Source organism: Perissodus microlepis, chromosome 7, assembly GCF_051167445.1.
Source record: "Perissodus microlepis isolate ML-2025 ecotype Zambia chromosome 7, ASM5116744v1, whole genome shotgun sequence".
In the NCBI taxonomy this organism is placed as follows: domain Eukaryota; kingdom Metazoa; phylum Chordata; class Actinopteri; order Cichliformes; family Cichlidae; genus Perissodus; species Perissodus microlepis.
In genome coordinates, this window is record NC_140467.1 from 3,392,870 (window position 1) to 3,419,998 (window position 27,129).

Genomic DNA, 27,129 nt, shown 5'->3' on the forward strand with positions numbered 1-27,129 from the left:
CACGCTCATACTCTCTCCCGCACTCGATATATGATCCATTGTTGATCTGCACACAGCTGTTGTCACGAACGTCGCACTCGCTTACGTCATGAGACAAAAAAAAATCAGGGTTTTAGTAACGCAGTAACGCAGCGTTCCTACGGGAAAGTAACGGTAATCTAATTACCGTTTTTGCAATAGTAATCCCTTACTTTACTCGTTACTTGAAAAAAGTAATCAGATTACAGTAACGCGTTACTGCCCATCTCTGCTTATAATGTAAGCAAAACTAAACAAAATGTAGTTTTTAAAATAGGGACTGACTCCTGTGTCCACAATATACACACATACACACCGTTGCGTTTTCATATCCGTGTGGGGACATCTAGTTGACATAATGCTTTCCCTGGCCTCTTACCCTGACACTAAAACCACATTTTGAGCCTCAAAAATGTCTTCAAACTTGTGCAGATGGGGATTTTGTCCCCATAACGGCCGTTGGTCCCCACAAGTATAGTAAATTTCCAATTTTTGGTCCCTCAAGATATGTAAAGATGATCCAAATACACACACACAGACACATAACCATCATTTTAGGTCACATTTTGCATACCTCTTGGAGATCCATTGCTTAAATATTTTTAAATTCTGTCCGATTTGTCTTTTTGACCGATTTAATTTGACTGATTTGTTTGTGTGTGTGCAGCCTCCCCGATGGTGCCCTGAGGCACAAGCACAGTCTGCTGTCTGTATTACTGAAAAGAGTAAAGTGCAGGTCATGCCTGGGCTGCCACAGAAAAACGGCCGGGCAGACTCCCTCATTCAGGGTTTAATCCAGTCCGTGTCTGCTTATTAGAGTGGAAAGAGGGCAGTGTGAATGCGTGTTACTGCACAGCCCAAATTCAACCTCCCTTTCATCTGTCTGGGCAGACTCATAAGATATTCTCACTGGTGACAACACTACACTCATTCTGTCATGACAGTCAGGGGCATCTGTCTGAGATACACCATAATTATTTATGTGCAAGAAAGCAAGGCAGAAGTTCAGACGCTCAATCTGAGTAACTTCATTTTCATTACATCCAATAAGGCACTCGGAGATGAGTGTTTTTGAAATATTAAAACAGGCTTCTTATATAACAGCATTCTATCAAGAGGGGATGGAACGTAACCGCACAATAAGGCTTCCGTGAATAACACATTATCACATTTATGGATTTGAAAAAATGTAACTTGGAAGAGCAGAAAGGATGCCAGAGCTAAAATTAGAGATCTAATCTTAGCAGAAATGCAGACAGCAAAGGTTCACCACTGATGTGCTTCTCTTTTCCACATTATTCTGTAGAATTCACCGAGGCAAAAACAAAGGTCCTAAATGGATGCACATGATGATATTTAGCACTGACAGTCATCTTGTCTTAGCTTGACCAGTTACTTTTGTTTGAATTTTCTGCCTCTTCTGATTTCCGAATCTTTACCTACCACTGTCTCTGTGCCTGTGACAAACATTCACTTTTTGACTCTTCAGCCCCCCAACAGCAGGATACAGACTGAGAAAAAGACACAATTATTAACTGATATGCTCTTAGGAGCCATCGAGTATAAGGAGGACTGGGATAATGAGGAAGAGGACAAAAAAATAGGAAACATGAGGTTGTGGTCTTTGAATGGCTTGCCCCTGAGATGAATGGGATGGTGTTGCCATGGAGATCGAGCCGTATCCTGTCCCCTTAGAGAGGAGATGAGCAGGTGCAGAGAGGACCCACAAAAGCTAGAGCTTGATTAGTAAAGCACTAAGGCTTTCACTGGTTACAAACAGTGTCACACTCACATAATGAACCCCCTGTACTCAGAAAAGGTGGCAAGAGAGAGCTTGTATCAGGGCATAATGATACAAATGGTACAAGGAAGGATGGTTCTGCAGAGTTTTTAGAAGTTTTGTTATATAAGAAACAAAAAATTTAAAAAGTAAAAAAGTATTTGTGACTCTGAAAGAGCTTAAAGCTTAGTTGCATAGAGAATGAAAGTGAGAGACACGGAACACAAAGAAATAAGAAATTTCTTTGCATTTTTTATGTGATTACATATATGAAATATTTATTCTCTGGTAAAAAATTGAAATAAAGATATGGCTTACATTCGTGGCATGTGGAACGGGGCCCAGTGAGCCTGGGGCTACGGAGCTGTAAATATAAGCTGAGTAAAATGATTATTGAATCTATAAGCATATTACCTGAACACTACTGTTGCCTATGGTGGTGGCCCTTTTAACCCGTCTGACTGATCCTATTGCTTCACCGAGTAACAGGGCCAACCGGCGCTCCATGTTAGCTTGAAAGGTCCTCTCACCCACTTTCTGGTCCAGCACACCCAGGAGTACTACATATACACACAGCAGAAGTAATATGCTCTGTAGTAACTGCTTTACATGAACTGTAAGACTGACAAAAATCATTCAAAATCATTATACCTGTTCTAACCCAGGAAGAGCGAAGCAGTTGGCTGGTGTTCAGCTCTGGATAATGGAAAGCTAGTGGAAAAAATTATAAAATTAATCAATAAGTGCTGTGACCTTTACTCATTTTCATTGTTGGCATCACAATCAGAGTACTCAGAATTTCCCAGCTAACCCAGATACAGAACTGATAATATGAAAATGGAAATAGTTCAAATACAGTCAGTACGGTACTCACGCTCAGCGATCTGCAGTACAGGAAAGCCCATGTAATAGCTGAATTCCACCATAGTGAGTTTCATTAGAGCACTGCTAATCTCTGACCCCATCAGATAACTCCTTGAACTGCGAACAGTGAAAGTAATGTCCACCGGTTTCCTCGCTAGTCCTTGTTCCTCGTATATGGGAGCAGCCATGGTGATGTTTACAATCTGAAACACAGTGGTAGTGTTACAGGAAACAGAAAAAAACACATATTAAAATGAACAAAACATTCTCTATCTTACTGTTAAAGTAGTATCTGTGTCTTAAAGACCTACAATTAAATTCCCTCTGAAACGAGAACTACATAACTATGTGACCAACTAACCTCTTTAGTAACAAAAAATAATCTTCTTTAATACTCAACAACTAGAGCATGAAGCACTTTAAAAAGAAGTAGCCATGTGAAAAACACTTGGGTCATGCTCACGAGTTCTGGTAAGATGAACAACGAGTAGACCAAGGAGTGAGTATAGTGTCCACAAGAACACTTGGGTCTAAATCCTTGCCTCTAATTATAAGCTCTGCGCTGCATTTATTTGGCAATAACTATCATAACCCAAAATGACCATAAGCATCCATACTTTGGAGAGACAGAGCACTTAGTTGCTACTTTCCAAAAGAAGCAAAATGCAGAGCGATGGCTTTTGCTCCTGCAAAATTGCATTACATGGACGTTACATTGTGTCTACTATTACAGTGCTTCTCGGTAACATGTGCAGCATTCTCTGTAGAGATGCTGTCTGTGGTTTGATGAGGTTGATCCAACCTTGAAAAGACAGGCGATGCATTTCAGAACACAAGAAAGACTCCAGTGTTTTCTTTTCTTATAATTGACTTTTTAATCTTACAGAATAACAGAGCTTTGTTCTTTGAGTATTACTTCCTCTTGAGCTCTCTGTTTTGATTTTTCTATAATGCTCATAAAACACCGTCAATTACAAATACTTTACTTTCAGCCTTTTTAGGTAATAACAAGATAAATCTCTAAAAACATGCAGTGCATAAAGAATCCCACAGATCAGTGAGTGAAATGACTTGATTTGTATTGGTCAGCTTAGTGAACAAACAACATTTTCAGCTTTTTTTCTTTGAGTAAAAACTCAATATTTTTAAAAGTCTTTTTGTTGTATTTGGTCAAGTTGATAAGAAATTAAATATTTCATTTTTTCAGATTCTTTCAGATCCTAAGCCACAATGAAACATCCTAATGAAAACATCCCAGCTGGAATGCACCTCCATGACTGCCCATGGCTTCCCTCACTTTGTGCCACTCACATGCACTGTGAAATTAGTCGACTCCTTTGATCGCCTGCGGACTTCGGCGAAGGCCCTGGTCAAACCTCTCTCGATGCTCTCACTGAAGTTGCAGAACCGCACGTCTATGTGGCCGGGAACAAACTGCAACACTGCACAGACGAATTGAATACTTTCTGACTGAGCTTAAAAAATAAAGGTCATCACAAAATTTCAAATTCTGCTAAATGCTTCAAGTGCCCTCGGAAAAAGACTCAAAAGGTCATTTACCTGAGTGGACTTGATAATTTCTATCTGGCGTCGACCAGTTTGGAGAAACAGACAAGAAGCGGCGCCCCGACCTCCTCAGTGCATTGACGACAGATATGCCTGTGTACACGACCGGACCCGACACCACTCGAAACACAAATTTTGGTGGTGGATCCACAACCTACATTAAGAAAGCAGAAAGGAATTGTATTAAAGAGACACACACTGTACATTAAGTAACTTATGTTAAATAGGCTGTGTATCGTCTGGAACTCAATGTGACAGAAGTGGTCTGGCTGAGTTTGTATATGGCGCTGTGACAATCACAAAAACACAATCTACACAAACACATAAACGTACCACCAATTTACACCCACACTCTGTGTGAGCCACTACAACTCCGTTCACTCAATTGCTCAAAAATCTAACAACATCTCTTTTACCTTATTCGGTCTCTTTTTTAATGCTAGATATTTTTCTCCATAGCTCAGTAGGTAGCGTGGTCGCCCCATGTTTGGAAGGTCGGGGGTTTGAATCCACTGAATGGCTACCCTGAGGAACCCCCTGAGCAATGTACCATCCCTACACACTGCTGGGCACCTGAATAGTGGCTGCCCACTGCTTCACTGAGTGAATGGGTTAAATGCATCAATAAAGTATACATTATTATTATTATTATTATGATGATTCGTCCATTCGCTTCCACTTATCCTTTTCAGGGTCGCGGGGGGCACTGGAGCCTATCCCAGCTGTCACAGAGCACGAGGCGGGGTACACCTTGGACAGGTCTGTCGCAGGGCTAACACACAGAGACAGACAAGGATTCGCACTCACATTCACGCCTGCATTCACACCTGGGCAATTTAGATTGATTAATTGACCTATCCCCACTAAGTGCATGTCTTTGGACTGTGGGAAGAAGCCGGAGTACCTGGGGAGAACCCACGCAAACACGGGGAGAACATGCAAACTCCACATAGAAAGACCCCGGGCTTAGGGTGGAATTGAACTCAGGACCTTCTTGCTGTGCAGCAACAGCACTAACCCATTTTCCCCCCATATTTTTCCCCATATTTTTCTTAATTGCAAAAAAAATGGTTGACACCTTGCATTATTTAAAATATATGGAAATATGTTTAATAAACTTACTTGCAGTTCCACTGATTTGTTAAATTCCCCTTTCAATATGTCTCTGACCTGAGATTTAGCATATCCTACAGTGGCCCCGGCTGGAAAACCTTGTGAAAAAAGCACAAGCTAATGGTCAATGTCTCTCGTATACTCTGCTGTCTATGAATAACTCTTTCAAGCTATGCACAGTTAAGTAAGACAAAACAAATTAAATGCCTAACTTACCGATCCTGATGAAATAAGCGGGTTTGTTAACGTTGCAGAGGTACGATCTTGATGTTGGTGCTATAGCTGTGATTTTACCAACAGTGGTAGAGATGATGTTGACAATAGTTGAGGCTTCAGAGGTGGCAGTAATTCTGGTTGTGGCTTGATGGGGAGTAGTTGTGGCAGGTGTACTTGTGGGTGTAGTAGAGACTTTATTAACTACACTACTGGTTGGGATATAGGTCAGCGTGGCTAGGGTGTCAACTCCATCTTCAGTCACCCCCTGATCACCCATCACAAATGGAGGGGGCAGAGTGACATTCTGAGACGTGGATTCAGTTGAAACTATAGTTGCATTGAGAGTTGGATCATTTGTAAAAGCAGACTCTTCAGGAGCTAATTCTGTTGTACCGGCTGTACTATTGGCAGCAGGCTCAGTGGGAACAGGGGAGAAGTCTATAGTTGCAGTTAAGACAGCAGTTGTATCCATAGTACTTTTTGGGGGAGACTCTGTAACATACCAATGAACATACGTAAGAGAGGAGGCAAAATTTAAATCGTCTGGCAGCAAAGGTGTTGTACTTGGTTGCACAGCTTCTGTAATTGAAGTGCTATCCAGGCCAACGTTGTTTGTATGTGCAGACCAATCTGTGGTGGACACCTGACCATCCGAAGAAGAAAAGGAGTGGAGGGAATGCGTTGGGACTATGGAAGGATCAAGAAAAGGCTGAGAGGCATTGGCCACCTGAGGACTCTCCTCTGTGGTTACTACAAAGCTCGTTTCATCATGAGGCTCAAGCCCCGAGAGATCACTGGAGGACTCCTCTTCAATCACTTTTGTATCATTGCTGAAGCTGTTGTTAGGTGTGCTGTCTGTAGTCCTGATGGACACCACAGTAACGTTCCCCCTGTGTTCAGCTCCGCTTTCTGAACCGTTATTCTCCTTGGTCAGCTGATTGTTATAATATTCCAAGCTGTTCATATCTGGCAAAAGGACATCTGTCGGTTGAATTGTGTATGTATCTGACCAATCTACGTCTGAAATGTCAGACACGTCACTGTTAGGTGTTGGAGTAGGTTCCAGGGAAAACTGAACTGTTGCTGAAAATGAGGAAGGATAAATAGATCTAGGAGAAACTACGGTGCTGTACGCTGTCACGAGGCTGGGGGAAGGGGAAACGTACAGAGGATTCAGGGATGAGGGAGATATGCCCACTCTGGAAGGGAAGGATGTGTCATAAGTTTCTGTATAGTCTTCTAGATCATATGAGTCGGAGGGCACCTTGGTGACCAGAGAATAGTCTTCTCTATCTGCATTGAAAAAAGACATCGTCTCCAAGTAGTCCCCAGACCCCCAGTCTACTTCCATGGTGTTGGTGGGGTAGAAGTCCTCTGGAGAGAGCTCTGTGGGTTCAGATGAAGGTGATGCAGGGTGGGGGGTGATGAAAGGCACCTTGTAGCCAGGAGACTGAATCTCATCTGGGTTGGGTAGCATGTTTATATCATATGCATGTTTGTTTTCCAGTGGGGGATTACTGGAGCTCAGCTGGTCTGCATACATTGGTTTCATATGCGAGTCCTCTGCTAAAAGGTCTGTGAAAGTCTGAATGGGTGGCCCGAGAGGCCCTTCAGGTTGGAAGGTCATCCTTTTCTCAGAATTAAGACCTAGCTGGGGTGTTGGAGAAGGCTTTACTGATGTTATGGATACATTTTCCCAAGGCTGTAGCTGGGACTTTGTTTGAGCTTCTGAGAGAGATGACCTCGCCAGCTTCCAGCCTAAGGAGAGCTCAGCTGGTCGTTGAAACTGTGGACTAGACTCCCGCACAGGTACAGATGGTCTTAAGGTTGGAGTCGTCAGAGTGTGTGGCTCTTCTGCAGAGGCATCTCTTAACATGATGACTTTGGAGTTTTCATATGCAATGTGCCCCCTATGAATGTTATCAGCAGTCCTAACTTCATGGCTTGGTTCAGGATTGGATGGGAGGGCACCAGGTGAGTCTAGACTCTCAAAGGCAGTATAATGTGAGTCTGGTAAGGCTAATGGTGATGATGTAGGACTTTGGGTATCTCCAAGAAATCCCATGGGATCATGTGTAGAGTCCAAAGGAGATTCATCTGCAGAGGAACAAAGACAATGCTTCATATCAGTACAGAAAACATAGGGAAAATTATTTAGAGAGACAATGACTGAAAAATAGGCTAATTCTAAAGAAATCATTTTACCATTTAATTTTTATTGCTGAAAATGGTTGTTTCAGTAATAGACAAAGAAATACCCTGCTGAGCTTGAATCTCATATCAGCCCTATGAATCAGTAACTGTAATTTCATCCCTTGTGAATGTTTACTTTGTACTCTGGTCTGTTAACAGGAATGAAGGAGTGTGATGCAGTCAGTGTTGAATGTGTGATTTTTGCCAAAAAAGTGTGTTTAAACTGTTGCACACCGAGCCAAGATGAGAGCAAACACGACTTTTCATGGCAGACAGGGAGGCTACCTACTCTAAGCTATGTTGTATAACTGGACCGGCATTGCATTAGTGAACATTGGTGTTATGTTTACTGGTGTCGAAATGGCCAACATCAACTGTATCATCTATAAGGGTTTAAAAAAATATAATGGAAGGACATCATAATGGAACAGGGTGCATTATGATGTCCATTTGCAACAAACAGTGAACATGAAGACAATGCACCCGGATGAATTTATACTTACAATAAATCAATACTATATTGAAAATAGCTTGATCAAATTTAAATTTCAGATCGATAAAGTGGAGATAGCTTCCCAGAAAACCTTTCGACTGTATGTCACCTAAAGCCTGTACATAGATAGTATCAGTTCTTATCAGTATCAGACTCCTGAGAAAAATAATTAGACCCAGTCACTAGTTTAGCTCTCCTTTGCTTAAGTGGCTACAAACAAACAAACAAAAACCAAAAACGAAAGAAAATGTCATTAGAATAAAAGAGCAAGGACGGTCTCACAGGCTAATGATGTGAAAATCATTGGGGAAGCAAAGAAAAGCAAACAGATTTCTTTGGTTCCAGTTGTGAATATGCTGACATACACGCACGGACCATATGTCTTAAGATTTTACCAATGAACTCTCTTTTTCATGGCACCTGATCTCGAACTGATGGATGGTGCAATTTTCAGCTCATCAGCAAGCCCCTCTACAGCATGCACACAACATTAAAATCATTAAGGCCGACTTCTGAGCAGTCAAAATGCAGAAATAGCAAATGCTGCTTATGCAACGCATTTCAAACTAAAATTATTTAGGTGCCAAAGCACTCCGTATTGCGTAACAAAGTACATGCACATCATGCATGATTTAATTTGGGAAGAGTCTTGATTACAAGCCACTGCCTGGCATATTTAACACTGCCTACATGAACTGGAACAATTCTTTAATTATTAATGGAAAATAGATGTTTTACACTTATCTGCATATGTTTGCCTCTTTCATATACCCAAATATGTTTCACCAACCTTAATGCATAGCAGTCTTACTAACACTGTGCAAGAATTTAACAATGTCAGTTAAACATAACTATTATCCATTACCAGCCTTGTTGCTAATAGTGGGCTATTAGCAAATCAAATGATTTTACCAGTGTTAATGGCAGATGTTTATCTGTTGTGATGATTTAATTGTCCACTGACTGAACTGACTGAAAAACACGGTTATAAAAATGAAGATGTCTTTGTATCACGAGTTTATGGCGGAAAATCATCACAACAAAACAACCACAGATAATCAGAGACCGGATGACTTAGTGTGCCTGCTTACAATAAATGATATGTTTATTAATGCTGTTGGGTTTATGGATAGCTAAATGACTTGATGCAAGGCTCACGTCTGCACTGAGCCTTACAAACAAACTCTTTTCAATAAACTTGGTGCAGACTGTAAGTCTTAAATTTGTCACTGAAAGTAGGTCTGAAAGTAGTGCAAGACTTCAAAGGCACCATTGTTGTCATTGCCAGAAGCTAGCCACCAACAGCCTCTACATAGTGACTCAGCAGCAGCTGCAAAGGCTGCTGCTTTTTGTAGTTCACAGATGCTCTGCAGAATCATGCACTCTTGAAAACAGCCACAGAATAAGCTAAGGAAGAAAACTATTTTTAACAGCGCTAGTGCAGATCGCATCGCTTAGAAAAAACATCAACAAAAATGAATGCATTTTTGGGCCGTCATCTTCAATTTACTGCATCGAGTCATACAAGCAGACGCCTCTGGCTTGGCCCAGGAGAAATCTCGTAGCTTAATTATAACCTACGCTGGTACCTTAATCAAGTCAACATGCTAACATAGCAGAGCATGCTGGAAAGGACTTGGAAAAGAAAAGCCAAGTCTTTCTTCTGTGAAGGCTAGTCTGTCTTGCACATTTTCCAAGATTCTTGGTTTCTGTGCCAAATCTTTGAACCCACAGGGATGTAACACACAGCTGGGCAGACGCATGTGTACACTGCACTGAGCACACAATAACAGGAGAAACACTAAAATAGAAGGACTCGCGGCATCTAGTTATCTAGTCTCTACAGAGAACACAGCAGAGAAATGAAAGTCATTCTACAGTGGCAGCAAATCTTTTATAGGTAACTGTGAGAAAGATGCTACTTTAACTGCTAAATAACTCTTAATTAAGTCAAACTCATTTGGCTGTGAACAAAAAGATGTTTGGAGCTACAGATATATAAAACCAGAAGCAAAGACAGTGCAGACAAGCTTTATATAAGAGCATGTTGGAAAACAATGCTGATGTTTGAGGTCACGATGTTAAACAAGACCCCAAACTGTCACCTCAGCTCAACACACCATTACAGTGACACAGTGTTTCATATACAGTCACGTTTGTGATTATTAACCAAGAATAGATTACTGACAAAAACATCTAACACAAAAACAATGATTGACAGGAGAATGATGATAATAATGATAACTGCAGAGATGTCGGCGATGATGATGATGATGATGATAATTATCACGGTGGTAAGTAAAGACAGGATGAAGGAAAATGGACAGCCAACATTTGATTCTCTTTTTCATAACAGACAATTATGACTATGAATTACTGATGTATTAGAACAAATCTAACAACACTAAATTGCAAAAGCTGAATTACAAACATACAAAAAATTGACTGTCTATCTGTAATATTTTAATATGCACAGTCTACATAGTTGAAGGCTAATCTTTGATGACACCCTCGGCTCAGTGTGACAGACAGCAGCCCGAGTTAGGGCTAACATTACAGGACGCAAAAAAAATGAACAATGGACTAGAAGGCTATCGTGCACTACCACCTGTTCCCTGAAAGAGGAGCGCGTCACACTCGGCTGGCCGCTCATTGCTCGGCCTGCCTGTGAAATGATTAAGCACTGAGACACGTGCAGATGGACACCTCCGCACACCAGGTCAGGAGAGCATAAATGTCAAGTCCTCAGCAAACGTACATGACAGTGTCCCAGTTTCTCTTCTCCCTTTCTAATCTCACTCCCCCACCTACAGCAGTCACCTTTTTAAAAAATTATTATTATTTCCAAGGTTTATTTTGACGATATACCCTTATTTACTGCCAATGAAGCTAATCACAGACACAGGATGGACTGAACCAATGAATACGTCGCATTACTCATCATGTAGGAATCAGAAATTCCATTTATTCATTGCAAATCATAAGTTAGTAAAATCCCAGTAATTCCAGCTCATCGGATCTCAGTGTCCCTTTTAGCCCAGATTTTCTCTGAGCTAAAAAGGCTTAAAGTGCTCATACACTTAAACAAATGTGAATTTGGCCGTTAACCTGTTTCACTACAACAACAACAGTGATTGCAAACTTTTAAGTGGGGGTATTTTCTCCTTACATTAAGCAAACCTTACAGATAAATTGTGCAGTATTTTATACCTGCACAGTTGGTGTAGAGCACCCACAATTTTATTGTACATGTACAATGACAATAAAGACTATTCTATTCTATTCTATTCTAATTTAACATACAGAATCTGCTGATTGCTTTTCATCAACAACAGGCGCTTGAGTGAAAACTTTTCCATATTCAAGCAAGTGATGGCACAAAAATAACACTCTTTCTGTGATCTGGATGGTTTGTTCAGCTTCCGTTTATACAGGCAGCTCTGGGGTTGAACGACTGCCAGCAATCATGTAAAAAAGGTTCTGACAAGAGAGGGATTATTACCGATGGTGGCTGATGTAATGGTCCTCTCTAAAACCCCTCCAATCAAAAAAAGAAGAGACTGCACTCAAGGCAGAACCTACTTCAAGTTTTTTAAGTAGCATCAGACCAGTGACCAGTGTGCAGGTTGCATAATCGATTACACATTTATCCATTTTAGCCAAACTGCACAAAAAGCCAGTTGATTTGTATGAGCATGATGCAGCGATAAAGGTTTAAATATTTTATGCAGCATTTTTATTTAAACCGTCAGATAAACATAATTTTAAGGAATTTTGAGTGATTGCAAATTTGAATGATTCTCTGTTTTGAATTAAGTTTACAGAGTAAAAGTGTAAAAAGGAGAAAAGATAACAACGTACAATAACTGTACTTTACACACACAATAGTAAAGCCTACATCATGAACACACACACACAAAAAGGAAATCCTCCAAGTAAGCTGAAATGTGATTTTGCCTTCGGTGTCTGCTTATGAAAACAGTTCCCAGGGCCCAAACAAAGAGCTGATAATGCCTCTCAGCAGACAGCACTGTGCTGGAACTGAATCGGAGAAAATACCTTTCACTGGTCTCCTTTACTCAGCCAGACTCGAGGCTCACATAGACTGAAAAAGGCAACAAGGCATTTTAGAATTATGCTTTTACATTTTCCACATTGTTTTTTATTAAAAATGTATAATGTAAACTAAGAAAGATATTTATAAAAAAGTGGCAAACCCAATCCATTATAATTGTACTGCACACACACAATGCTGAAGCTCATAATAATTAAAACAAACCGATCCTGCTAGCAAAAATGTTATTTTGACATTCCTGTCTTCACATGAAAACAGATCCCAAGGCCCAAAGAGGGGACCTAATAATGCCTGTCAGCAAACAGCACTCTTGTTGACGTCTGGAACAGAATCAGAGAAAATACCTTTCACTTGTCTCCTTTATTCAACGAGACACTGTGCTCACATATAAACAGAAAGAGGGAACAATGCAATGACTCGGTGCTCCTGAAAAAAAGGATTCGGGATGTAAGAAGCGTCAGACATAAGCATGTCTGCGAGGGCATTTTCAGGAGCCGAAAATAATAATGAATGTGTTCCTGTCTCCATCTGCTTTAATCCAAGTCGACGAGGATGAGTATGCATATTTTTGAGTGGAAGAGACTCAGCAAACAGTCCACACTAAGGGTAACTAACATGAGTCTTTATACAAAAAAACTAATAAAAATCTACAATTATCCCACAAAGATATATGTGGTCCTGCTGTACTGGTCAGAGCTGATTTTACAGGGAAATTTTATAGGAGCCGATTACTGGAATACGGTTACTTAAACAATATGAATCAGCCAAATAACAACACAAAGATGTGTTTGTAAATACACACACAGCAAAGACATTAATCCATACAAGCACATATGTCTATTTAAACCAAGAAACTTGAGATACCAGTGAAGGAGTGCTATAATGGCACAATTTCCTGTGTTTGCCAGATTCGTTTTTGCTAAAAAAGAAAGTCATTTAATGGCAGTATTATTTGGGGGGGAAAGAGGACAGAAGAAAGGGTCTTTTTAGCATTAATGTTAGCTAACTACAACCCCACACATGGTTCTGTTTTCAGCTCAGCCCGTTGCGTGACTGGTGCTTTTCAGTTGGCAGGAGCCGTGTATGTTGAGAGCAGTCATACAATCAGTGCTGACGTTTGGTTTATCAGGGAAGCTTTTAAGATGGGAAAGATTTAATTGTTTTTATCAGCAGAGTTCTATTAGATCAGTGTCTCTGCCAAAACTAAAGAAACTCCCCTGACAGAAAAAACCCAAATGTCAGAGCTATAGAGGGTACATTTATTATAAACACACAGTTTTTTTTCTCCACTGCAGACACTTGTTGAAGTCAGCTTACACCAAGCAGCGGAAGATTAAAGAACAGACTTAAATCAACAAAGTACGGCCTATAAACAGAAACCAGATACAAATGTTACAGTTACCGATGAGAGTCAAATAAAGGAAATAAATGAAACTTAACATTAAGTTTCATAGTTAGAGAGACTGTTCTGATTTGACCAAAAATGAACATGAGACCTGACTGGGGTCATGCCTGCACTTAAAATACCATCAAATATTAATGTGACCTTTGTTTTTGTTTTCTTTTTCCTGAGGGAATACTTGTTTTTAAGACAACAGCAAGGTGGGCATAAAAAAGAGATGGGTTCACCATAGAGAAGGAGGTTATGATGATGTATTTGAATATTTAACTCGAAATCTGGACACGCTCATTCACTTTTAAAGTCTTGATTTTCTTTAAAGACTGGAAGGCAAAGAATTGTAAGCAGAGAGGCCCAGAGGACTGTATCAGTCAGCAGCCTCTTCTATTTTGTCTCATTACACTCTCAGACGTTAAGTTCTGGATTAACAAACACTGTCTGCTGGGCTAGGTTAAGTTCCCTATAAAGCTCGTAGGAAGCTGCTTTCAAATAACTAATTTTATCTGAAGGGTTTGGTCAAATGCTTACTGTTTGGCTTCTAAGTGGGTGCAGTAATCCTGAAAGGGCCAAAACAAAATGATTTAGCCTGGAGAAGCTGAAAGAAGGCCGTGCTGAACCGAGCCATCTGCTCTGATAAATATATAAATAATCAGCTGCAGCTCATCAGAGCAGATTTGGGCTCAGCGCAATATGGCCTCAATGTGGCCTCCTGTCAAATCATGAACTCTGCATTGCACATTTTAAGCTCCTGACACTGGCAGACTGTTAGTATAAGAAACTGTAGGCAAAGTCAGGGAAATGTATTTAATAATGAAAGTTTTACAACTCTGTGTTTCTGTAACCAATAACTTTTGCAGAGGAAGGCAGCCAAGTTCTCGGTTTTCAACAACAAAAGACTATTTTTTATTAATTTCTCTCAAATCTAATCTTTAAAAAGCAGAATACAGAATATTGAACTAGATAGAATGCAATGTTTGCTTTAGTGCTGAATTTAATAAATATTGTGCTAATAATCACATATGGAAGGAAGGAAGTCAATAGCAAACAACAGACAGTTTCTATAATATTACTGCAGCTATTATATTTCTGTTTTATACTATTTGAATATATCTGCTCCAAAATCAAATCCTAACACAATATTAATAATAATAATGTCTGGCTTTCAAAAAACAAACAACAAAAATCAACAAGTCCTTTTGTAAATAAGATGCTGTGTAGGTTCGTGATACTCTGGTGGAAAATTGCCTTGGTAACCCCCACCAAAAAAAGGGTACACAAAATCACTACCAGATGTACATTCATGGGCCAGACTATGGCACCTTCACATCACAACCCACGAGCAAGATGCAGGTAATAGCAGGCAAGTGGAAAAGATTACACAAACTCGAGTGCAGCCATTGGCAGAACAGCCGACTATATCAAAACTGTGATGTGTATATGTGCTATCAGACACGATTATCAAGAGAAATAATGACGTTAATAATAACACTGGAGAGTTGAGTTAAATATTCGTCAGTGTCACATCATTCGCTGTCTCTTGACCAGCAGACCAGCTTCTACCACGCTCAGCAGAGCCAAATAATGCTAGGAGAGGCTAGTGAGTAGGCAAGGTCGGCCACTGGCTGCTTCCCAGGAGCTCGTTGTGCTCGGCCTCCAGGCCTGGTGAGTGCAAAAGTACCCAGTGTTTGGCTTTTGATAGGTTCTAACCATTGATCTGCAACTGGCTTCCAGCTCTAATGAATAATGAATGCCCATATTGTCATCCCACACAGATCGCATTTCACATGGAAACAGACTACACTGGTAATTAGACAGGACTTTGCTGGCCTGCAGCTTTCTATGCTGAACTTGCCAGGGATTGTGGTGTGGAGAGAGAGAGAGGTACTGCTGAGGTAAAATTTCAAGGGCATTTTATAAGTTTAGAACAGCATCTTCCATATTTTTCAATTCAGATATGAAATTTACATGCCGAACTATTTCTTTAACAGAAACTGTTAAGAGGAGAAGCCTGACAGAAGTCAGGACACGGGTCTCCTGTGTGGTGTTGGGTCTGGAGGAACAATAAGACGTCGGTCGCCATGCTCTATTTGACCCAGAAACTGAAAGAGGAAAGCTGTTAGACTGGTGACATCAGTGTTGATACAGACTACGGAAAGTTGGAAAGCTGTCATGTTGCTGATGAACAAAGTGAATTGAACAGTGATGGGTGAAGACCACGAGCAAAGTGTGTGATCTCACAATCACAGACTACAACTGAAGAACAGAACCTTTATTCCAAGCATTTTAGTTCCCAGTGCAGGATAACGAGTACGTATTTTACAGCCTCATGTCACCAGATAAGAGCTAGAAAGTGTATCTGACATTAAAGTAGCTGCATGAGCAGCAATGGTTACACCTCTTAATTGTGTAAAAGAAACTTTCCTTTCAACGAAGCAGCAATATTACTGTATTACACACCTAATACAATATACAAATGTATATTAATCAGACCTTATTTTGCACTTCTGCTATCGGACCAACAAATATCCCAAAATTCCTATTGCTGAATTCTATTAATTTCCTTTTTCAATATTTATTTAAATACTTTTACAAAGCTTTGTTTGAGTTTTAGTCACAAGATAAAAACGACTCTTGCTTTACATTCCACAAAAAATAAGACTGCTCTGTAGTAGGCACCCTGAACGTGGGCAGGTACCTGTACCAATCCAACTAGAAGGATAACTAGCAGAGCTAGTTCTTATACTCCATACCATTTCTGCTTTATCTGCAGAATCAGATAAAGCAGAGGAACCAAAGTCCCTCCTCCTCAGGGGGCTCTACAAGATGCTGAGTTCCTAACTTCACTTTTCAAAATAAATAAGTAAATAAATAAAATTTTGCCATAATGTTGATTTTAAAAAAATGGAAAATGCTTAAAATGAAACAGGCTACTGTGGAAGATTTAGCAGCTGCCTGAGATTTGTCCAAATTAAAGGAGAAGTGTCTATAAGATGCTCCTGAAAGGGTCTTACTTAGTCAGCATCATCATCAATACCAATTTATCAAAATATAGGACATGAAGGATGAAAATGGCTAATAATCAATGCTGTTACTTTTTTGCTGGTGTTGTTATTTACTTCCTCTATTCTGCCATGAAAACAAAAAAATGTTAATTGTAAAAAAAATAAAAATTTTGAACATTTGATCTGAAATAAGATTTAAAAATCTAAAAAGAAACTTTCAGATTTGATCAGTATTTTACACAGAATTAACGACTTGCTAAATAAATGAGAAAATAAACAGGTGAATTCTTACAAAACAAACAAAAAAAGAAACAAACAAAACAGCCTTAAAATGTTTAACCATAAACAAATAGATGTTAACCATCGACGTATATCTAGCGTATCCTTTAGAAGGCTATCACAAGAAATATGTTCATCTCTGAATGCTAATTAAAAATGACAATCAAATGCAAATAACACACATGTCAATATATCAAACTTGCAATCAGATGTCGTGCTTTACCAAATGATTTGATAGTATTTTAGCTACACGCTGAGAAAAACTGCAATATAACAAATGGCTGATAGCCTGCGCTAAAAAGCTGCGAATGGAGGTGTTGTCAAACAAGTGTGAGTTTAAGACTCGCTAATGCCTAATTTCCTGCACAAGGTTTTCACCCAGGCATTTAATACATAATCCTATTACCATCCAATATCATGAGTTTTTGGCTACCCTCTAAACACGGTCTTTTTCACTGGCCAGTGTGTTAGTGGGATAATGTCACTATCAATAAAATTAAGCCCAGACAAAGCACCCATCAAGTCGGAGGGTTTAGACACTTTCTCTTTCTACAGTTACTGGAAGTTGGTTTAACCCCAGACTCTGTGTACAAGAGGAACTGAGTCACTTCTGATTCAAGGATGTGTCTGTGTAGTCTTCAGTGTGACTGCATCAGGGCAGAAAGCACTGTTCTCATGAAAATCATAACAGTGGTAAATTCACACCGAAGCGAACTAACAGACATAGAAGCTGTTTCCACAAATGAAGTGACAAATAAAAATTAATTCATGTATATTTCTATGAAACCGCTCATGACTTTGTCGTTAAGGCCCTTTTTAAGGAAAAAAGTTAGCAATAGTGGCTTACACTTAAGGAAAGCAAGCTTATGACTGGAAGCTGACTGGTTAAGTTGGCTTATACACGGCCTGTAATAATAACAACCCCCAACTACATGAGCGACGCTGTTCAATGGCCCACAAAAAAGGCATCTCCTGGATGTGACTGGTTATAACAGTTGTCAGATATTGTTAAAATATAGCACATATTTGTAACAATGAACACATTATATAGAGAAACTGACTAATGCCCCGGGGCTTCCTATTTCTCTCTGACCAGTCCTCAGGATGAGCAAGCGTAAGCTATACCAGAAGCAAACCCATCAAGATAAAGATCTTGATTGCACCCAGAAAGGATCATGGATACATTAACACAATAGTATCACAAAAAGAGACATGTGTGTGAAATACTGACATTTGCTTTCAGGTTAGTGCAATTTTTGCAGTTATTCAGTTAGATTAAGTGAAAATCACAAAAAAAGACTTAGAATTTGCAAATCTAACCATCAAAAGAATCCCAAATACTCCTTGTAGCGTTCTTAATCTGAAATAAACATTAACGTGTGCTGATTCGATTTTTATTTGCAACTTGAACTCAATTGGAATATTATTTCTAAATGCTGTTCCTCAAAGCTACCTGAATGTTGGACACGATATTGATCCGTGCCACTTATGTAACACAAGGTACTCGGTGGATCATGTTGTGTGAGTCAGCAAAAAAAGAAAAGTGTTCTCTTACCTGCCCCAGGTAAGTCAGCTGCGATCACTATTAACAACACCGTTACCACCAGAAGCGCAGCACGCTGGCTGTGGGTGTGCATGAGAGCTTTGGGCATCACCACCAAACACACAGTGGAGACTAAACCTGCCATGGTACGGTGGGTGTCGAGTCAAGGCATGTCATCCGGTTAAGGAGAGAAGATTCACTCCAAAAAGACAATCGCAGGTTAGGTTTTTGTGAGCGCCTTAGTTTGCTCTTCTTCACTTTAAGGCCCCTTATTCCATCACATGTCTTTGTAGTGGAGAAAAACTGTTGAAAAGAAGCAACAGTGAGACATTTAAAAACAGCCTGCTTGAGTATTACTGCGTTAACTTAAGAATCCCCCAGTAAACTGAAGAACAAGTGAAAACTACTTAAATCATTTCAAACCTGCAATTTTAGGGTAACATTAATAACAGATATCTTTGGATGATTGGAGCAATACATTTTCTTTTATCCATGCCCTGGATCGTTGATAAAAAAGTGAGTATTTCCCTTATTTATCCTGCAGTTTTCACACTCATGGCCAAATTGGTCGTTAAAACAGCGACTATTATCCCATCAGATAAACAAAACAAAGCAACTTACTCCATATAAGGGGAACAAATCTGTAAGGAGGTCAAAAAGGCAAAAGACGATCCAGCACAGACCTCATCCCTCGGATGTATGGCTAGCTTTAAGACGCTCTCACAGCGGGTCTTATCATGATACAGTAGTCTCTTGTCCTACATCCCGTCCCGTTACTTGCAAGCTTAATGGTCATGTGGCTTTTCATTTAGCTAGACAAAGCAGGTTCCATCCCTCGTTTGAGTCTGACAGGAAAACGCTAAACGCTGCCTAGCCAAAATAATTTGATGATATATCCCAAAGCTTGCGCTCAGTGCATACATAAAGCGATTTTTCCTTCTCAATTCGCCCCCTGCCATTCCTGTAAGCCAGCTCATAGCTGCGCACACAGACTTACCAAGAAAGGGAGCTCCAACTCTATCAGTTCCTTTGTGAGCGTGAGGAGAGGATATCCTTGGATGAAATGCTGTGTGGAGCTTTGTCATTAACGTCCCCGTGCCCACCTGCGTGCCTTTGAAGTTTTTGCAGTGTATACGTGGTGTGCACGAACTGGCGACTGGCTTTCATCTGACACTCTTTTGGTAACAGTTACCTTCTCTCGTCCCGAGGATTGGGATAGCCCCGCCCTCTGACAGATCTGATTAGTTTCTAATTTGCTAAGGCGTATTCCCATTGGTTCAGCCTCTTTTCTGTCACGGTGGCCTTTTAAATATTAGGTTGGTCTTCGTCAGGAGGCGTCTGCGGCTTCCACGGCAACCTCACGCACTGATGCACTCACCCCAAGGTATAGCTATTATATTTTTATTGGCTGTATAGAGTTGACCTTCTTCCGCTACTGAGTTCAAACGAAAAATATTCTATTACCCTAATATGTAATTATATGCAGATCAGTTAACATTACATTTACAAGCCTCAGTCTTATCTTTATGGTGGTGAGACTTTGAAGGATGTGCTATCAAACAATTAATTCGTTTGTTTCTGTTGCTATTTAACACATTTCTGAAAACAAGTTAATGCTCTATGTAAAGATAAATTAAATATCCTACTGGCAAAGACGGGGCCCAGTGGTGCAGCGTGTAAACGTTGCCCATTGCAGAGTTTTGTGGTTGCAAATAAATGGAGATGATTAGCATACCTGATCACGTCAGTGCAAGTTTCTAAGTGAACATCATGGCGAACACCGCCACCTGGTGATGGTGTTGTGTGTAGCCAATGCTGCCGATGTTAAAGCAGTTTCTCTTTACTTATTTCTCTCTGACTCTTGCTGTGGTCAGTGGATGAAAATGTCGTGAAAAACCTAACGTGACGTAGTAGCATTATGGTGTTTTAATCTCCATAAAATGTATGCGTGTAGCTAATGAGCAAAATAAAGTAGTTTAAATGGTTAAAAGGTGAGACTTCATTGTTTTCAGAGAATACTAAGACCTACATTATACTACCACATTGATATAACAGCTGTAGCTTGTGTGCAGATTCAAAAATGTGTAAATTTATGATGAACTTACATATTATAGAGTATAAAATGGGCTCTCCCTGTGAAATAAAATAAGGCAATAAATAAAAAATCTCTTTTATATGTTTTTTACAGGCTGGAAGTTGGTTTCCAATTTTGTATATATTGCATGACATGAAATGTTTCGCTCAAACTTGTGCATAAAATGTTTATTTAATTGTAATACACAATAAGCCATGCCCAGACATTTTAATTAATTAATTCTAGATCACACACTGCAGTCAAACTGCACTTAATTCTGAGGTTTTGCAAGAGACAGTATGCTGGGTGCAAAGAATGAGCCTAACTCATGCACACACATATACCCCACAGTAGACAACAGGAGACCGATGCTGTGACTTAACAGTTTAATGTAAATCCAAGACAAAGTGTGATTACATTTCTACACATATACAATATGCATATGTGAGCATACAAATTCTCATTAATAACTCGATTCACCTCGGAGACCGAAAAAATGATCAAAAGTAACAGTGAATAACAAGCTATAACATAGTTCACCACAACGGGAGCCCCTTGTCACCCTACAGTTAGTAAAGAGGACAATTAAAATAACTATATTCTTCTATTTGACGAAGCTGTTTGTCTGTTAAAATCCTCCTGTAAAATTTACAATGCTATCATTAGTTTTTTCGAAGCCTAATATAAATTCACTCCATTTTTCTACAACGAAAATGATTAAGAGAAGCACACGACATCATAATGGTAACACAAGCGCTTAGTAGCAAGTACTCAACTTGTTAGGAGGTTTAATTAATCCTTTTTCTTATTGTCATTATTATATTTATTTAAACATTCTATAAAGCCAGTAAAATATCCATTCTCATAACATACTTAATATTAGGCTAAGGAACAGGGTATACATTGAACGCTACGTCAACAGATTGAAATAATGAGACATCACACCCCAATAAACCAAAGTAAATAAGAAAAGACAATAAACAGAGAAGTATACTAGGAAATACTGCAGCACACATTAGCTTTATCGACAAAGAATGAGATTTTACACCATTGATAAACCATACAGCAATGGACACAAAAGGGGGTCAGGGTTTGACGCGCTCTTAGGTCTTTAGAAAATGTTAACAAACTGAATTATCGCCTTCTTTGTGCGAGTAGTTATTTAAAACTACTATAACTTGATTATTATAATTTGATTATACCGAGGATCCCAAAAGGGACTGTGATCCTAAGATTAAGACAAACAAGGAAATCCATCTTTGAATGTAGTAGCTTTGGTCTACCAAGTATTCCGGTAAAATAACCCAAATGTTTAAAGTTCTTAAATGTGGACCCCAACATCTCATAAGATTGCAGATTGGGGTAATCGGCTGGTGCAGATCAAATGAATATTAACTCAGTACGTAAAGAAATCACTTTTTTAAGTTTCAATAACTTGACGCCAGTGTCAGTGACGGCATCAAACCTTGACCACCTTACCCTGAATTCCCCCAAAGAATAGCCAGCAAAAGGAGCAGATCCCCTTAACAAATATATATTAAAAACCAAAAAATAAAACAAAACAACAAAAAAACATACAAAAGGGCTTCAAGAATGCTCGTGTAACTAGATTATGAATTTCCTGGTGACCGAATAGTTCATCAGCACGTGATTTATCCACCTAACACCTGTCCTTAAACTCCTTTGTACTTTGGGAAGCAGCTGTGACTTTGCCAAATGACGTACAAGCGTGTGATTTGACGTTGCAGGTTGCTTGTTTGCTTACTAAGCTTCGAGCCAGCTTGGAGGAGTTTGTTCGAAGAAGACTAATGTAGCACTGCGTGCGCCACGCTCGCAGGAATGTTTCTCAGTGTTTCCAAAGCTCCGGGACGACGAGTATGTGAGATGACACCGTGGGCAAAAGTGGAAGTTTGAGTGTATCTCAGGAGAATGCCTGGCTTCATAAAGAGAGAGAGAGAGAGATGCTGCCTTATGTTTTCTCTAATTTAAACGTCACCTTAAAGCTTTGGAGGTATTATTGGTTATTTGGAAGGCAGTACTTAAGAATAAAGTTTGTTGCTGGGAAGGCTACACTCACCACAGCAACAGAAAACATTTTTATACTCTACTTAAGCACATTTTGGTAATTGTAAGGTCACTCGATCTACATTAATGCTAATGTTTCTTATTCCCCCCTTTTTTCATAGAAAACACAAAACATTGGTTAAGTGAAACTGAACAATAGACAAATGTTTTGTACACATCAAGTTATTTTTCACCGTGTTTGTTTGATTTGAGAAAATAGCGGTTATTCAATATCCCCAACTCGTGATACCGGTAACTTTACATAATTAGTCTCATGTGGGAGCTCGCTGGAGAACAAATGTTTAGTTATTGCATCATGCATGGCCACAAATGGTGTCGAAATTAAACTAATGGTCACCCACGGAGAAAGATCTAAAGCCATTCCTGCCACTTCCTTTCACTCACAGGTCACATATTACATTCATTTTGTGCAGGTGACCACGCTTTTAAAGGTATACTTGGTATATTTTTGATTATTTCCATAATAATTAACGGGCCATTCTCCTCAATGGCAACCTTTAAAAATTAATTTTCTTACACTGCTAATAAAGCTACAACATCAACAACAGAAAAATTGATCATTTTAGACAATTATTGATTTAATCTAAACAGGGGCCAAATATGAGGAAAAATCAAAGTAAAACATTAAAAAAACAAAAGCTTTCAAACACATTGCAGCTCTTCTAATGGTTAAATGTCCAGAAACAAATAGCTGTGCTGTTTGCAAGAAGTATGCCAAATCCTCCCTGTGCATTCGTACGTTGTACACACATATACAGTTCATGGTGGTGAAACAACATGTCCTCAAAAGCACTTGTAAAGCATTTAAAGATGAGACCAGAAGTTATTGCCTGTCTGCAATGCTGTGGAGGATTGCTTGTACTGTGCTGTGCTGTACATGATCGATCTGTAAAAGTCTTTGGTGGGACAAGCAAAAGAGTCAGAGTGTGTCAACATTAGCCCCATCCTGAAAAGAGTGGGGGAGTGGGGTCTGGACAGCAGTGTAGCGTGGGTAATGCCAAATTCCCTCAAAACAGTGGAATGTTTCAGTAGTTTGTGTCATAACAGAGGAGCTAAAAGATTTCCATGGAAAATCACTTCCCTTATGTGTGTGTGTGTGTGTGTGTGCGCTAAGGCCCCAATGACCCAGAGGAAATTAAGTAGGTAAAATAATATCAAATAAAAAGACAACGAACGACATAACCAGCAACATACTATGTAATCACATCTTTAAGCGCCTGGACCCGAGGCTTGCATGCTGGAGCTGATGGGGAGGGGAGAGCTTTGAGGAAAGTACCGGGATAAAAGACCACTCTGGGGCCCATCGGGGGGCCGCTGGATTTCAAACCTGGGTGTGGCATCCTCAAGACGAGCACGTATCGATAAGGGCCCCCAGTGGATCATCGTCAACTCAACACTTATCATCTTCAGCAGTGTTGCAACACTTTACACAGGTGCAACCACCTCAACAAAATACTAAATATCACTGTACATCAACCCCCAGGTTATAAAACAGAAATGAGCCTGACATATAATAAAAACACACACGCACGCACACGCTCTGATAAAACATCAACAAGAATTATTGCAACAATCTCTAAAAATAAACACACGTACTACAGCCATGTCAAAAAGTTCAAGATGATGTTGAAAAAAAATCACTTCAAATGCAAGTACTATGGCATACCATGAAGGAGAGGGGAAGGCTTTCACTAAATCACCAGCAGTTCTGATGTGCCCACGTTCGACAGGACAAAGGAGATTCATTATTATTAGCTACAAGAAATTGAAATCTATTAAATCAAGCAGCAAACACACAAAGCGACAGCCCTATTGGTTCTCTAAGTGTTCGGGTATCCTGTCTGGCTGGCATGGCGGTGTCTGTGGTGAACCTGGTTCGAAGACAAATGGACAGCGATGACAAACCATCCACAATGTGCCCTTCCAGGTGTATGCTGTGACATTTCCCTTCTGTTCCCTTCAAAACATCCGTGAATCAACTTCCAATTATCTTTGCTGCAGAAACAAACAACAAGAGGAACAAATGAAAACAACAAAAAAAGGATTAATGTCCGAATGTTACGCCATTCGGACATGTTGTTACGGCTTGGGCTCAGTGTTTACTATCAACCTGCTCTTTGCCAACTTGCTCCTATTTTAGTCCCATTTAAAATCGAGAGTTTCGCCCCGCCCTCCACGGTCCCCTGCTAAACTGACCCTATGCTTTCAACCAGCCCCTTAACTCATGCCTACACTGTACCTCTCTCAACAACCCTCAATACGCTGTCTCTTTGCTGCAGCCAGGCCATCTAAAGCCTTACAGAATCACCCTCGTGGCAACAATCACTTTCCGTCAGGCCCTTCGCTCGGACTAGCTCTTAACCTGCCTCTGCTGAGTCTCAAACATTATACTGTAACTCATTCCTTGTACACGAAAACTGAGCCAATATCGTTGCTCTGCGATCACGACACGCGTTTCCCTCGCGTGGTTCAAAAGAAACAAAATCCTAACTAAAGCCACATTTTGGGTGCCACCGTGATAGAGGTTTACAGCTACAGCTATACTGTACATTTTCACATTTACATTAATATCCACAGCAAACGTAGCAAGAATTTATCTACGACTTTGGTAAGTACCCCAGGCAAGTTATCTCATGCACACATAATAAAAAAGCTCAGCGTGAGAAAACCTCTGACATTAATCTTCGTCATCTACGGTACGCCGTCATTAAGGACAAGAAACAGCAAGGGCTGAGCCTACACCTGGAAGAGAGCTACAACTGCCCCGATTAGGATGTCAAATCAGGGAAACGTGTGTCTCTAAGTATAGCTATAGTCTCTTGTGGCTTTCAGGATCCAAGCCAAGTAAACTGTGTCATTATATCTGTAAGGCACTACGAGGAAACAATGGTCAAAACCTAAAGACTGAAGAGGGTTTTGAGGAGGTGGACTACACACGCATGGCTGACAGTAGCACACACAGACAATCACGTTGCACATGCCTATGTTATTATAACCACTTTGTGCAATCACATTTAAAAAAAAAAGGAACAAATTAATCTATTGGTATCCGGGGAAAACAAAAAACGTATTAAAAAATGGTGCAGACTGCTACATTCTAAGAACGGGGCCCAGCTAAGACACCTAAAACTGAAGTATTATCATAAAGGTGAAACAGAAAGGAAAAATATCTATAAATACACTAAAAAGTTTGTTGTCTTCTCTTGGTTATATTTCCAGAAGCCTCCTCTGCTGGAGGAGGTGGCGTGGGAGGAGTTGCCTTTCTATTCTCCCCACACCACGAGTGATTTGGAAATACTGAGACAGTTCAAGGCCATCAATATTTTTTTTCTTTGAAGAGCAGCAGGTTTCCGTATTCCACCTTTTCCCAGATTTCTCGGGATTTCTCCAGTCAGTAACCCCTGTTCGACAGTCACTTCCCAAATGTAAGGGGGAAATAAAAAGCAAAAAAACAAACCAGAAAACATCCGCTGTCTCAAAAGGCCTTCTCCACGCTTCCCTGTAAAACGAATGAGACTTATTAAAGTAAAGAATAGGCAAATGAAAGCAGAAACTGGCCCTTTCAAGGAAAAAAAAAGAAAACAAAATTTCTTGAACTGAATCCCTCGAAAATTCAACTCCAAACTTTTCCTTCTAGAAAGGCTGTGAATCATATTTTTTTCTTTTGCTCTCTGTCGTTATGTCTTCAAGTTATACATGACAGTTTCAGGAGGATTGCAAGTTCCTCTGTCTCTGTTTGCGTCTGAGGTCGAGGGGAAGATGTTGGGGATGTTGACGGGGGCTCTTGTTGGGCTGAGGCTGAGGAAAGGAGCAGCAGCGCTGGGTCAGGCTCTCCAGTGTCAGTCAGTGTCTTCTCTAGAGGTAAGGGTACTGGTTCACCTTGGTGGGGCTCAGGGGGTATCCAGTGTAGACAGTGGAGGCGGGCGAGGCGCTGATGTAGGCCTGGTGAGCGAACTGGGCCTGGTACTGGCTGTGGTGCAGGGTGGGCGAGGGCAGCACACGGTGGCCCATGCTAACTGGAACCTGGTGGACGATGCTTGGTGGATAGCTTCCGTGCTGGACCGCGTGGCGTGCCGAGCTCTGTGACGCCACCAGGTGAGCCACAGTGCTGGTAGAACCCAGAGCAGCAGGAGCTGTGTAGGTGTAGAGATGGGGCTGGCTAGGGAGGTGCGTAGCAGCCAGATGTGGGTGAACGTTGCCTGTGTGAGAGGGGCTATTGTGATGGAAGGAGTACGGGGCTTGAGCGGCAATGTTAGGAGTGATGTAGGCCTGCTGGCGCCGATGTCCTCCGTTACGCTCGGCTACCATGTGCTGCTGGGCCTGAATGAGGGGATGACAGAGATTAAGTAGCATCAGTGGGTGGATTTTCCCCTTTCTTTAGCCAAGCTAATCAGATATGAGCCATATATGACCTTATAAGGTGCGAGTG

General features: G+C 40.4%; 2 protein-coding genes across 7 annotated transcripts in view; both read right to left on the bottom strand.

The window, feature by feature from the left end:
* Positions 1-19,880, bottom strand: part of LOC146382295 (UPF0606 protein KIAA1549) — a 38,074-nt gene extending 18,194 nt beyond the window's left edge. For 2 of the 3 annotated variants that reach the window (XM_084932840.1, XM_084932838.1), the window contains exons 1-9: positions 19,539-19,880; positions 18,554-18,844; positions 5,558-7,654; positions 5,351-5,439; positions 4,223-4,382; positions 3,974-4,104; positions 2,673-2,865; positions 2,450-2,509; positions 2,213-2,358 (exon numbers count right to left, since the gene is read on the bottom strand). In XM_084932840.1, coding sequence (XP_084788966.1) covers positions 2,213-2,358; positions 2,450-2,509; positions 2,673-2,865; positions 3,974-4,104; positions 4,223-4,382; positions 5,351-5,439; positions 5,558-7,654; positions 18,554-18,686 — 3,009 coding nt within the window. In that variant the 5' untranslated portion in view covers positions 18,687-18,844; positions 19,539-19,880. Of the gene's footprint in view, positions 1-2,212; positions 2,359-2,449; positions 2,510-2,672; positions 2,866-3,973; positions 4,105-4,222; positions 4,383-5,350; positions 5,440-5,557; positions 7,655-18,553; positions 18,845-19,162; positions 19,490-19,538 lie in introns of those variants that run through there. The other variant, XM_084932839.1, reaches the window with a different exon arrangement.
* A 1,107-nt stretch (positions 19,881-20,987) lies between these two features.
* hipk2 (homeodomain interacting protein kinase 2) overlaps positions 20,988-27,129 on the bottom strand; it is a 66,849-nt gene continuing 60,707 nt past the window's right edge. For all 4 annotated transcript variants that reach the window (XM_084932844.1, XM_084932842.1, XM_084932841.1 and 1 more), the window contains exon 15: positions 20,988-27,020. In XM_084932844.1, coding sequence (XP_084788970.1) covers positions 26,556-27,020 — 465 coding nt within the window. In that variant the 3' untranslated portion in view covers positions 20,988-26,555. The remainder of the gene's footprint in view (positions 27,021-27,129) is intronic.